Source organism: Lepisma saccharinum, chromosome 5 (assembly GCF_977018435.1).
Source record: "Lepisma saccharinum chromosome 5, izLepSacc3.1, whole genome shotgun sequence".
In the NCBI taxonomy this organism is placed as follows: Eukaryota; Metazoa; Arthropoda; class Insecta; order Zygentoma; family Lepismatidae; genus Lepisma; species Lepisma saccharinum.
The window spans coordinates 62,441,619-62,456,965 of NC_139233.1; the positions used below are offsets into that span (position 1 = coordinate 62,441,619).

The 15,347-nt window shown below is 37.4% G+C and overlaps 1 protein-coding gene across 1 annotated transcript in view; it reads right to left on the minus strand.

Annotated features, from left to right (window-relative positions):
* Positions 1–15,347, minus strand: part of LOC145987842 (zwei Ig domain protein zig-8-like) — a 366,613-nt gene that overhangs the window by 24,524 nt on the left and 326,742 nt on the right. The window contains exon 3 of the mRNA XM_083122585.1: positions 7,547–7,757. Coding sequence (XP_082978711.1) covers positions 7,547–7,757 — 211 coding nt within the window. The remainder of the gene's footprint in view (positions 1–7,546; positions 7,758–15,347) is intronic.

Sequence of the window (15,347 nt, forward strand, 5' to 3'; positions counted from 1 at the left end):
GCATGAACAATGAAAAGAACACCTGGGGGATATCATAAGCTTCGTACTCCCGAGAACATCAAACGAGTTTGGGTCTCTCTTTCGAGGAGTCATTCATAAAGTGAACTGTCCCTGTCAAGAAACTGCCACTCATGTGATTTTCCTTAAATGCCTTGAGATGTAATACACCATGTATTAATTTGACTTCGTTGCACGAAAGAGTTTTTTTTATATGTAATTAAAAACCGTCAGGGGGGGGGGGTTACGTTGCCGAATCCTGTATATACAGCACAGCGCTGTTTCTTACCAGGTAGCTCCTGCTTAACCAACTTGAGCTCCATCGTTTTACATATAAACAACCACTCTGCTCTCAAAAAGCTTTTTACAAATCTTTCCTTTCACCTAAAATTGAATACTGCTCTCCGATCTGGTCCATGACATGCCCCACACATCTAGATAGACTAAATTCTGTTCCAACATTCTTCCCAGTCATTGCTCGTCTCTAAATTCATCCACTAAAGATTTGTGAAAGCTCAATCTTCTGAAAATGTTAAATATCCATAGTCCTCACGACAGATACAAACTAGCAGACCATATATTCCTACATGAAATAGCAAATGGAAACATCAGAAGTGATCGCCTTGTCCAGGAAATTCACTTTCGAGTGCCGCCTCGCACAAGAAGCACTCATCTCTTCGATTGTTCAGAAGGCAAGATTATGCCTCTTCCAGCGTTCCAGACTACCCTGCCAATACAACAATTTTTATTTCCAGTTAATGCCCTTTGATATGTTGCTGGAGTCAAAACTACTGGGCATATTTGTGTCCATGGAGGTTCTTTATGCGTGTAGATTAAAGTTACCATATTTTTATAGCTTGAATTCGGAAATTTCGGGTGCGTATACTTAAGTAATTATGTAGACCTAATTAAAAAGTTCGTTGTACGAAAAATGGGATCAGAGAAGAGGGAATCAAATGACCCCATCGTTATTCACTCCCCTCATGTAATCTATTTCCTTCTCTTGTTCTTCACTGTTGAAGCTACAACTGCAAATAATTCATCAAATGTGAAAATATGAAACTTTGAAGTAGCACACTACATCAGGCAAAACTCCCCCACTGAAATAAGCATTGACGCAAAATTTGGCACACACTGGATATGTTCCCTACTCGCCATCTAAGTCCCCCTGTTCGAGTCCCGACCTGGGGCTCATCACTTCCATCTAATCATCATTCGTCACAATTATCCCAAGAAGTGGAAAAACTATATCAAGTAACCGAAACAGAAGTAGAGACTGAATGGTCAGTTGATGAAACTGATGCAGGTAAACTCACAAAGGAACTCCTATGGCCAGGCCGTGACGAAACAGGTAGCGAGATTGTTATTCGCCGACTCAAAGCTGTTGGGGCCCTAAACGTCAAAAAGGAAGTAACACGGGTGATTGTTCTAGCCACCAGAGTGACGTTATCATACAATGAAGCATTTACCACGATGTACAGCAAGAACGACACTGATGCTGTACACTTTCCTCACTCATTTCAGGATGGGCTGGTGTTACTACTGTTGCAAACCAATTTATTGGGGCACCATGTTTGCATTCAATTCTCAGTCAACCATTTTGCAATGAGAGTCATGAAGCTTCCAGAAGGAGCTCTCAATTCTGATTCTTTTCCTTCATGTTTTACCCATGAACTCAAGGAAAGATTGTCGTGAACACGAGGCCAAGATTATGGGCATAATAGAGGTGATACGGGAAAAGCTATTACACGACTTCTTTTATTGCCCAGAAGCTTTGTTTCTTACGTCATAAAAACAGGATTGCTTCTTTCCATAACCCTAAAAGCAGTCTGCCTCTCCCGGGGTACCTTTAAAAGATATCTCCAAGCCGGCAGTTTAAGAGAACAGCCAATAACATTGTCATCAACAAAGATGCAGAGAAACAGAAGAGTCGAGGAAAGTCCTTCGTTGAGACGCAATGACGTCATTTGTGGCTTGGAAAATCCTGTAATCTGCATAACACTTTGTTCTGCTATGAATTAAGTTGTATGTAGAGATACGATTGTCAGCCATTACAAACTCGGCAATGCACTTAAGTTGATAGAAATTCGTGCAACTATCACGTTCTACCGAAGATTGCACAGCTAGATATAACCTTCTACAAGAGAATACAAGAAATGTGCACAAGCAGAAGTAACTTTCTATCATAGAAAATTAAAAATATTCACATCTAGAGATCACTTTCTACCAGAGAATATGGGAAATATTCACGACTAGAAATAACTTTATACCAGAAAATGCAAAACAATATTCATAACTATAAAATCATATTCTACGAGAGAATGCAGGAAATATGCAAAAGCTGAAATAACTTTCTATCAGGTAATACAAAAATATGCACAACTAGAAATCACCTTCAAGAAATATATACAAGCAGAAATAACTTTCTACTAGATATTGCGGGAAATGTGCAGAACTAGAAATCACGTTCTACGAAATAATATAGCTTAAGAAATATGCACGACTAGAAATCACTTCTGCCAGAGAATGCAGGAATTATGCACGACTGGAAATTACTTTCTGCAAATGAATGAGAAAAATATGCGGAACTAGAAATCATTTACTACGAAAGAAAGCAAGGAATACGCACAACTAGAGCTGTAAATGTTTTGTTACATTCATCGATAGAGTGGTATATTTACAATACAAAACTAACATGTTTAACAACCGTAGATATATCCCAGACGGTATTTGAAAACTTCCGGTACTGGAGATAATTCTAGTAACAACTTCCGAAGTATCAGGATTATTATTCCTCTCCCCAAAGGCTAGAAGTTTGAAATCATAGAGGAGTGGATTCAGAATCCAGAATCCCTCTTCCCCTCTAATATACTACGCGGAATATACTTAAAATTTAATCCCAATAAAAAAAACAGTTTCAAATTCGGCATATTTATCATTTAGTAACTTATAAAAGTAACCGTTGTTATAATTTATTTGCTTTTAAAAAGTAGCTTTCCATTCAAGTATTAGAACACAGTGAAGCTGGTTGCTAGATTCTAAGAACGCCTGCTGTTTCCTTTAGAGAATGGCTTCAGGGGCTACAATTTCATACCCGATTTTCGTGTTAAGCTGCAGTTTGGAAAAGTTATGGAGAGAGAAAAGTTCGATGATGACATCGGAAAAGTTCGTAGGCTACTACATGATGATTGCAGTCGTGTGTGTGTGTACAACATGCACGCCACACAGGAAAAAAATGCAAAGTAAACAGTTTTTCTCCAAGAAACACGACATAACTTTTTTTAATGCAAAAATGATCAAAGCTGCTCTCAAGTAATTTTGCGAAACGGTTCAAAGTGCAAGGAAGAACATTGAGGGCCGAGAGCGAAATCCTCTAATCTAAAGTAATTTCATTTGAATTACAGGCACAAATATCCTGCATGCAAAGCCCTGGTTGTATTTGTTCAGCTGTGTCATGTTCAGATGTTCTCGTGTGCATTATGAAATGTCCCTCCCACACATGTTACGTTTACCTTTCAAAGTTTGGTTTTGGTTGGTTGTAAAGTGTACCATACTGCAACCTGTCCATTTATCTAAAAATGTATGCCTGGTCAATATACTTTTATTGCAGCACAGAATGGGAGTGGAATGTAAGTAAAATCGATTGTCGTTCACCATATTGGTGTGCTTGAAGGATTCAGCCGAATTGCAATACCACTTTTAAGGTACAGAGCCTGTAATTTTTTTCAGCTAAAGATATTTACATTTGTGGCAGATATTATGAAGTTGGTTAAAATGGGACACTTGGCCATGGAGGTCAACGATTCAATATGCTTCGAAGTCTGTGTAACAAAACTGTAGCGCAAATGAAGCCTTAAAAATTTCTAAATGTTATGATCCTGAAATTTCCAGTACGATCTAGAGTCTTGAAAATATTAAAGAGAGAATAACAGATGGGGTGGAATTACTTTCACATCGATACAATTCAGTATTCACATTGAATGAAAGGCAAAGTTCCTTGAAAAATATGTGAAGAGCAGAATATATTGCACCTTTAGTCTAAAATAGATTCGCGGTCTAGATTGACTTATGGTAGCATACCAAATATTTTTTTAAATCTATCTTTCATAGAATTGTAAATTTCTTTGAAGTCTCAAAGTGTAACTGTCCAAATAAAGTTTCCTTTTTTGGAAATACATTAAACAATGTTATTTACTGCAGGAAATAGTAACAACCAACTTGTTAATAGTAATAATATTAAGAAAAATAACAGAAATATGCATCGAAAGTAAAATAGTCATGTGAACTAATAGTGCGGTAAGACGTATAAATGGAAGGAAATGCATTTAATCTTTATTCAAGTACATTTCAGTGTCTTTCTTGACTCATCTTAGCACATAATTTTCTCTTGATGTATTGAAAATATAAAGTAAGAATAACAGTAAAGTAAGAATAACACTTGTGCATTTGAAGTGTGTAAATTACATTTGCTGTAATTTCTTTACTGTGTATAGAGAATCAATAACGTCCTGTAATCTCTATGAGAGTCCATTTCTAAAGTACCGGTCCTGATGCATGGGTCTATCGGAAGGTGGGGCAAGAGAGGTGATTGCCCCCCCCCCCTTCCTGTGGGGAAACATGGATAAATAATTACATTTGATCCATTGTGCTTTTTTGCGGTGGAAAGTTAAATATATACAGGGTGATTCAAAAGTCCCAGGGCACCCTTTTTTTCAAATTCACCTGGGTACATCGGGGTAAGGAGCACATGTGTGAGGATGCTTCCGGGACATGGTCGCCGCCTTGAAGTCCGCCATACTGAATCGAGGTCATTTTTTTCAAATTGCAATGATACATGTGGTGTATCAAAACACATTAGAATTTTCCAAGAAATGCAATGCTGTAAATAATTTTTTGATATCTGTAACGGTACAAAAGTTATAGACACTGAAAGATGGCCAGGGGTGAGCTCTAGAGGGATGAAACCCCGTCCCGAAATCATACAAATGTTTCGTTGGAAATAGTACATAGTGGTAATAATTTTATTTGCTTAGCAGGATCTTGTACAAGTTGTAATATGCTGAGAAATTAATCTTCAGGGCTCATACCACCCAGTTTCTCGCTCTTAGTTGAAGCTGCTGATAAGGTATGAGCCCCACCCAGACATAAAATTCTGGCTATGGGCCTGCTTGAATTCCTTTATAATAATAATAATAATAATAATTATTATTATTATTATTATTATTATTGTTACGAAGGGCGTTCAGTATGCTCTAATTAATACTCGCCCCCTCATGTGGAATCATAATTTGAACAGGTGTAGAAAGTAGACATCTTGTGATGACTTTATGCCGAAATGCAAGATGTTTTACCATGTTGGGCAATGTGGCCTATAATGACACACTCATGTAAAATGACAGTGTGTGTTTCCAGATGTGGAGGTCTACAGGCGAGGGCAAATCAGTCCTTCCGATGCACAGTGTAAAAAACTGGAACCTGTGAAATGGCCAATGTGTACAACGAATGTGCTGTTGTTGGCAAGTGATTTTGTGAAAAAGTAGGTGGTGAAGTTCTCTCTTGCAATTAACGGGAAATGTATTTGCACATCTTAAACTGTACACTATCGGATTAACAATAGGGATTTCTGTGCATAGTGTTCAATGACTTAAACGAGAATGTACTGTCGCGTGGAATGTTGTATTGGCGTCTGAGAAAAACATTTCATAACTTATTTTCATATTGTCGGGTAAAACGACACATTACTGATCAGTCTAAAATTACAGTATATTACCTTAATAGAGAAAATGAGGAAACATATATCTTATACTTACCCGGTGGAGGCACATAGTGGATCGGATCCCACTTTAAACTGTACGTCCAGTCCCGATTAGCCTTTCTGTGCATAAAGTGGAGTTAAAAGAGCAATTCAATTAAAATGACACAGTATAGTATGTAATTTTACCATCACTTACTATGTCATTTTAGGCGTACTATTTCAGTACTTGAAAAATTGTATCTTGCACTTCAAACGATTATTATTAGTTGTTCTTTGAGCATATATCATTCTAATTATTTTTATATTGTAGCTACAGAATGTAAGAATGGGTTACAATAAAATCAACTTTCTAACTTGTAATCTTGTCCTATTTTTAGACGTTCTGCAAAAAGTATGTCATTTTAGGCTAGTCCCCCTACTTTTTCTTGGCAGTTGTTGGCAGTAGAGCATCTGTAAGAACGTAGTGAAAATGGTAATAGTGAGTTTTGTGCTGTCATCAAGTACTTCAAATTGAAAAACCTACAGCCAAAGGAAATTCATGAGGACTTGGTACAAACATCAGGGTAGTCTGCTCCATCATATCCCGCCGTTGTGAGATGGTGCCGCGATTTCAGCTGTGGAAGACAGTCATGCGAAGATGCCCATGCAGGTGGGCTACCAGTAACAGTGACCACCGAGAAAAAACATTGAGAGGATCGTTGACATGATTATGGCAGACAGACGAGTCACCATCAGGTATTTAGTAGAGAGTACAGGGTTGTCAACTGGCACAGTTCATAAAATCTTAACCAATCATTTGTGTATGAAGAAAGTTTCGGCACGATGGGTCCCGCGAAACCTGAATGCGAATCAGAAGAGAAGCAGAGTGACATGTTCAAGGCAAGTTTTGAACATGTATCGCACAGATCATCCACAGAACATTTTGTCCAGATTTGTGACGGTGGACGAAACATGGGTCCACCACTTTGACTCCGAACCCAAACAGAGCTCCATGAAATGGAAGCACACCAGCTCCCCAACCCCGAAGAAATTTCGTGTACAACAGTCAGCCAGAAAGGTTATGGCAACTGTATTCTGGTATGCCAAGGGCATACTGCTGTTGCATTATCTGTAATATGGAACAACCATTACGGGCCAGTATTATGCTGACCTTATGCCAAAATTGCGAGCTGTAATAAAGACCAAGAGACGAGGAATGTTGACACATGGGGTGCTGCTGCAGCAGGGCAATGCTCCCGTCCACAAGTCCGGTGTTGCCATGGCTGCAATTCATACAGTTGGATTTGAATTGGTGCCTCATCCTCCCTATTCGCCTGAGCTAGCCCCAATGACTTCAACTTGTTTCCACATTTGAAGCAGCATCTCCGTAAGCAGGTTTTTCGGAACGACAATGCCGTCATGGATACTGTGAATGCATGGTTGCAGGAGCAAGAGGACACCTTTATCCAACAGGGTATAGAAGCTTTGGAGCCGCGATGGACAAAGTGCATTGAAAGGGCAGGGGACCATGTTAAAAAAGAACCATATTTTCATTTATGTTATATTTTGTTTTCTTGGTGAGTATTAGAGCATACTGAACGCCCCTCGTATTATTGTTGTAGGTCCCTAGCACGTATGGCTAATCACGACGGCGAGGATGAACAATGATTTGTTAAAACTGATGAAAAGACAGTCAAAGAGGAAAGCCTATGGCTGGACCGAGATTCGAACCCGTATCGTGTTCGGTCACAGAGCCGGCAATTTGTCAAACTATCTGAATGCCGAATTACACAAAGTTATCACTGCTTCACTTACCACTGATGGTGAGCGAAACGGCGCGGTTCATCTTGGGGTCTGTGTTGATCTGGCACTCGTAGAGTCCCTCGTCCTGCTTCCTGACGGACATTATCCTCAGCGTCCAGTCGTCGGACTTGAGTTGGTGCAGCACCTCAAACCGCGGGTCTGATGTGTACCTGTGCAGGCCGTGGGTCAAGATGTGGAGGTCCTGCTTTCGAATCCACGACACCTGGCGAAGAGAGTGAAAAGAAATGTTCAATACACAAGACGTTAAATTACAACAATTTGTTACAAAGATAACATAGATGTATGTATTTCTTTAAGGTTCACTCCCCCTTCACCCCAAACAAACAAAATTTCTGGAATGTTGGATAAATGCAAGTTTAGAAAACTAAATCTGCAACTCATTTTCAAATACTTCTCCAAACATGGAGACAATACCGAATTTCTGAGAGAGTATTTCGTGGAACGGCCGAACTAGAATTTCCCACTTGAAATTTCTGAAACTTGAGCGAAACTGTTTTTCCTTATTATTATTTTTTTATTGGATTTACAGCCCAACTGCAATTTCTCTCAATCTCTCTTTCCAGTTTCTGTTCCTCAATCAGGCTGGAAATTCCCTTATGATTAGAGGAAACCGGGGTTGGTTGTGACGGGGTCTGGTTGTGACAAGAACTGTTCCGTGGAAACTATTAGTGATATTCGTTTGTTGTTGACGGTGGTGTTTCATTAGCACACGCATTTCTTATCCATTTCTTGCCAGTTGTGTGCTTCTCCCGAGAGAAGAGTTATGTGGCTGTTTTGTTTTTGTGGGGTTATCTAATTTTTCTGGTTAATATATTTCTTCTCTAACGTTTTCAATATAGCCTCAAACAGCAGTAATACATCCTTAGAATTATATTATTTATTGTCAGTATGCGAGAGGTTTTGATTCAAAGAAATTTAAACTTGAAGTTGAGATTGAAGGGTTAGAAGTGAAAAAGTACATATGGGGCTTGTTGTGACAAAAATTACAGATATTTATGTGAAAAGGGGAAAAGTACTGAAACTGAACAATGTTCAGATAATGATGATGATTGCTTTTGACTGGTGTGTACGGAGCCATTTTCCAATTATAAGTCTCGAGACAAGTGAGTCCGGTGCCTTGAGTGTAAACAGTAGGTGCGTGATGCTTGTACTGAGGGAAAACCTGTCTATATCCGTCAAAATTGTGACTCGTATGATGATACATAAAAAATATTGAATTTCACAATTTATTGTATTATTATACTGTTAACGATTTATTACATTTTTATATTAGACTAGATCTACACCATAATTTTCCTTACTTGGTAATAGACATATCACTTAATTAATAATTAGAAAATCAGATGGCCAGGCAACTTTTTCATCCTAACGGTGTAACTATTGATGCATCTAACCATTGAAATTATTTTTACTGCACAGTGATGTCTAGGGCTCGGATTTTTAGGTATATAAATATTTTTCCTCGAGTAGATATGGCATTGTAAGTGAGTTACAAATTCCAATCATGATAACTGGAGCCTATATACCAAATTTTATTTCACATAAAAACACACATTTCTAATTATATTTATGTAAATACATATTTCTTAATATTCGCTCATAAATGCATAAAATGCATGTTTTGTCACAGAAATTCCACACAAAATTTCATATCTACTTAAAATTTCTTATTTTTTTTAAGATTTCCCAGAAAGAAATCAAAAGTCATTTTTTTTATAGTCGCTGTACTTATTTTCGCATCTTACAGAGGAAAAAAATTCTGTAAGACCTGACAACAGTATCCAGTCTGGATGTAATGAATTGTCCAAACTGACAGGTAAAACGTAAGCTCAACGTTCGGTAATGGACAGACCGTTTCACAGTATTTGCTTGGCGGTGGTGTAGCATGGGTGTAGCACTAGTGTCTTTCGTCAGAAAGTTGCGAGTTTTCTCGAAGTTTGTACGTTTTTGAAAATGCCGAAAGTGAAATCTGCACCAAGCATCGTTTGCAGCAATATGTTGCAGAATTCAAGAACACATTTACCAATGAAGGAAAGCTACTTTTTTGTCAGCCCTGTGGAAGAGCCATAACAGCTGAACAGCAATCTCAGGTAACCCAACATGTGAATGGCAATAAACATATTGCTGCAGCTGTGCGTGTGAAATGCAAAAAATCTCTTATTGGTGACCCCATTCCAAGTTTGTCCCAATGACCATCCAAGTTATCTGGTTATTGTGCAGATTTGTGTATGGCTTTTGTTTCAGCTGACATACCTCTTTATAAAGTGAACCATCCTTACCTGTGAAGTTTTTTAGGCAAATACACAAACATTGACACCCCAGATGAGTCTATTTTAAGGACATGTTACCTCCCAAAGTGTTACGAAGACACGTTGCAGAAAATACGTGCTATTTGTGAGACTGAAAAAAATCTGGGTCAGCATAGATGAAACTACGGACTCAAGTGGTTGGAAAATGGGAAACGTGGTTTTTGGGGTATTGAAAAACAATGAAACAATCTCAAGTGCAATCAGTTATCCTAAAATGACTCATGTTACGTGCATTGTTCATGGATTGCATAGGGTATATGAAGAAAACAGAAATGCATATCCTAATGTAGATAAATTGGTTTCGAATGGAAACAAGTGTTTGTCAAATCGCCAACAGGAATTAAAATCTTCAAAAAGGGAAATCCCCGAACACAGTTGCCACCCAGACCTGTAGTTACGCGGTGGGGAACACGGCTTAATGCTGTTGCATACTATGCAGAAATTTTCGAAGCCTTTTCATCTGTTGTTAATGGACTGAATAAAGATGATGCTTCTTCAATTCAAATTCTGCAAGGTATGTTGAGTGACTCTGCACTAAAAAATAACCTGGCTTATATTTCTGCTAATTTCAGTTTCCTATGTAATACGATCAAGAAACTAGAAGCAGCGGACATTCCTTTGTCAGAAGTAATTAAAGAAGTTCGTGAGGTGGAGAACAAGCTCAATAAATTTAATGGACCAAAGGTACAATTGCGTTGCAGAAAATTACAGCATGGCAAAAACTTCTGGCTTTGAAACGACGTGTAACATTTAAAAGGTCTTTTAATCCCTCTTGACAAGAGTTCCAACCTGGTTTCTCTGTCCCCTATAGAGTTCCTAGTATGTAGATTTAACCTGTATTAAGTCTCATAAAACACATGTTTGTATTGTGCATGGTAACTATATTAAATACTGAAATACTGTTAAGGTGTTATTAGTGAAACTCCATGAGATGTTATTCCTGTCTACGGCCACGAAATATACGAGTTATTAAACGCTATCAGTATAGAATCGTCACTTTCCTTTTCTGCTTAAAATGTAGCTTACTGCCTATGGCAAAGATAATACTAGAAAATAATATTTGAATAGTTCTTCTCTTTCAACGTGCTTCTTGTGAAATTGAATCTGAAGCCAGCAGTGTGTACCCCCCCCCCCCCGTAGTCCCGGTTCAACACAATATTGACCAGGCGTGAAGAGGTGTGTAACCACCATATGTTCCATAAGTTACCAATTCCCAAAAGGACATCCACGTGGGCATTCGCTGGCAGCACACTTCCCCACAAAAACACTTTGAACATTTTTACTCTAAACGTTTTGAAAATATTCTGGCGGGTTCACGAATTTTGACTCACCCTATGTCTACATATAATACATTCATACTTAACATATGGCAGCCAGACCCAAACGCAAGGGTTTAATAATAACATTGTCGGGTTTGAACACTTGGTGGACATAGAAATAAATGTTACAATTATTAATATATATTTTTTTAAAATTTGAGGCGACAAATTAATTCAAAATTGGTCGAAATGGCGTGTAATGACCCATGTATGTGTGTGTGTGTGTGTGGTAATAGTTATGAGATTGTATTCAGATGAAAATCAAACTTGTACTACTGATTTACCAATGGCATTATGCGAGGAATTTACATCAAAGTTCATTATCATGTGAAAAGCTTTCAATCAATTAATTGAGGGTTAAACAATTAATTTATTTGCGCACGATATTTCATTGAAACTAAACATGCACGACATTAATATATCAGACAGTCGTACGTTCATATCCACCGAGTTGTCATGCTCACCAAACGCAATGATTTTTCGAAACGTGTTCCATACCTAAATCGCTGTATGCATCTGTCGAAACGTGACCGCGTCGATCTATCCGCATAACTGAGCACTTGTAATCTTCGACGCCGTCTATGTGGCTTTGATATCCGCTTACTGCCACGGTTGGAAACCTCGCTTCTGCACCGTGGTCACGTTACCGCCTTCTGTAATTAACGATGATCGCGTAATGAGTAATTAAACAGCATTTCAGCGAGTCACTTTCCATTCGATATGTATCGAAAGGGAGAGTGAAATCGCAGGTTGTGAAATTGATGTTTACTTTCGAAGGATCTTCAGTTGGTAAATTTCACATTAAGTTTGGTGTTAGTCTCGCAAACATGCCTATACCTCTAATGTTGAATCTAAATGTTTTGGTTAATCAACTTTTTCTTGCAGATTCTTGCACAGTCATGAACACTACTTTGTTGTTGTAACGGCCAGGAATTCATGGACAAATAACTCAATATGGATTTACATATGGTGGACAGCGAATTACACTTGCCGTGTTAGATATTGTAATCAAATCATTACTGTTGAACCTAGAAAGTTGGAATTAACAGTGCAATGTCGTGGATTACAAAGAAAACAAAATATTTATTTGTTTTTTTCTTCTTCAAGACTTGTAATAAAGAAGCAGAAATGATAACTTCCAAAATTTATATTTTTTTTACTTTTACTCCATATTTTGTTCCACAGCACTGTAATTATGCACAAATTCAGAAACAAAATCATTAGCTATAAGGAAAACATCGCACATATCGGAGAATACGTAAATTGCAAGTTATTGCACGAGTCTAAAATAAAGGTAAAGATGCTCGTGCACATTGCACCGTTCCATGAAAACACATTTAGGAGGGATGTCGGGTTAGGGCCCCATGCATTCATCTGCCATATCTTTAAGTTATGTGATCAGCACCACGCTCCGGCCCTTTTACCCCCCAAGATTGCCACAGGTACCCATATTTTTAGGCTGGGTGAACCCCAGAGTCGTTTTTTGGCAGGAACAAGATCGGAAAAATTCGGACCTAAGATTACCAACGCCGGGAATCGAACACGGGTTTCCCGCGAGGCAGTCAAACACCCTACCAACTAGAACACCGCAGCTCCTATTTCAGGAGCATAGAACCCTCAAAATTGTAGGCTCCTCCCTCTTGGCCACCAAACTATATTGAACAATGCTTCTATTGAAATTTTTAGAAATATTTTTGGATCAAAATAAATGAAACAACGGAGGGGTGTGGACAAGGTTACGTAACACTGACTGTTTAATCTACCTTCATCCCCCGATATTATTAGGAGATGCCACGCAGCACATATGGGAGAGAAAAGAAGTATTTACAAATCTTTGTTTGGAAACCTAATGATAAGAGACCTATAGGAAGGCCATACAAATATTAAATACTATAAAATGAATCCGCCATTCCCTGGTCAAAAGCATCTTTCACGAGCGTAAACTTTTACTCTATTGTGACAACATTTTTTTTACACAAATTTGGAGTACATCCATTAGTTAATTTGTTGTTCTGCAATAAATCTAACTATTTTTGTATGATCATTAACTTAACATTTATTGGAACTTTATAAATTAATTACAGAGAATATTTCATCAACTGGGTCAATTTGTGATAATAACAAAATAAAAATTTTGCAACGTTGCAGATATTTTATCTTAAAAATTTCTTACATTAAATGTATTAACATGATATTTCACATAAGATTTCATGTGATATTATTTTATAATTTATAGTGAAAGGTGTTATTATTTATCTGTATTAGAGCATTAGGTATAATCATCAACTTATAATTTTACTTTATATTTACAAGGAGAAGAAAAGGCTTGTTCCTTAACTTCAACATTCAGAACAATAAAGAAATAAAATTAAATAAATATTTGAAAAAGATCTGTTTAATAGTAGTTGAGGTGCAACTATCTAAAACATAATTATAGCTAAGCAGTTAATTTTAAAAATGTGTTTGTCTGCCATGAAACATACTGTGTCAGTTGCAGTTATTTTCAAAATAATATGAAATAAGTTATTTTCTGTCTTTATAATAGCGTAACTGCAATATAATGAATTTATAAAATAAGGTACTTAAGGTAAAGGAGTCACTATTATTACAGTCTTGAAGTTAGAAGTGGAACACACTCATTGGAGAGTATTTTAGAAGGAACACTTGATGCACCTAACCTACTTCAATTATTATGTTTTATGGTGAATCATCAAAATCTTAGGAAGAATGGTTCACTATCGTTTTCGGACCTGAAGCAAAAAACAACGTGTTTCTATTTTTCTTATTAATGCTTACAATTCACATATAGCAAGGATAAATATTCAATAATTGTCATGTTGTCATTTTAATATCACACATAAATAAGATCAACCAGAAATGTTACTATGTAAATACGTATGTAAATATGTATGCTGTTTCTGTATTCCTTTGAAAAGGGTGAATGTTTATATTTAAATTGTATTGCATTACATTTATGCTGGTCTAGGTTGAGTTGTAAACTATTTTACTCATCTGTAACTGAATACTATATTATATGGATGTGAAACTTTGTCAATTGCGTTATAAGAGGAACATAACTTAAGAGTATTTGAAAATAAAGTCTTTAGGAAAATATTTGGATCTAAAAGGGATGAGGGGGTGGGTGAATGAATAAGGTTACATAATTTAGAACTGCATAATATGTATTCATGTCCAGGTTTTATTAGATTAATTACATCAAGAACACTTATATGGTTAGGCCGTATGGCACGAATAGGAGAGGAAAGAAGAAATTACAGGATTCTTGTTGGGAAACCTGGTGGTAAGAGACTTGTAGGAAAATCAAGACGAAGATGGAAAAGATTGGGTTGATCTTGCCCAGGACAGATGGAAGACTTGTGTTGCTGCAGCCATAAATCTTCGGATTTAAGAATGCTTGACAGTTAGTTACTGTACTGTATGTGTTGTCAAATATCTTGTCTTTACAACTTGCATAATAATAATAATAATAATAATAATAATAATAATAATAATAATAATAATAATAATAATAAAGTAACAGCAAGTAACTTTTTTTTCCACTAAGCACCTGCAACTCAATTACTTGTTGCTTAGGTAACGGTAAGCTATTGTAGTAACGTTTAGATCAGTTAGTTTTTAAGAAGTAATTTCCTAAGACAAAAAAGACTAGACTTCTAACGTTGGGTTCGACAACCGCCCCTTTCCCCTTTCCCTTCTCTGGGACTTCGGGACGTTAATTCTCTTCTCTGCAGGCGAAAACTCCATCACGAAGAATTTCGGCGAAAGGGAGCTGAAAAATGTTTCATGGAAAAGCATTTTCTGGTATCGATCCGAGCCCCATCAGGACGTGCAAAGTGGGCGAAATAAAATTTTACGGCGAAAAGACAGAAAATGGAGCCACTCCGAGGTCTCCAGGAAGTGTGGAGATATCGAGTCGCGCACCCTGCAAACAAATATGAAAGCGTCGATGAGGTAGTGGCAGATGTGATGAATGATGACGAAACGGTTTTTCTAATGCATTCTGTGAAAATACTCTGCTCCCACTGTGACGCAAATGATTCGTTTCAGAAAAAAAAGTTCGTATTACTGCTACGGAGCTTGATTTTTAGCAAATGCGGTATCATAGAAAATGGTTGGATTGGTCATTTATTTGTTACCTGCGTC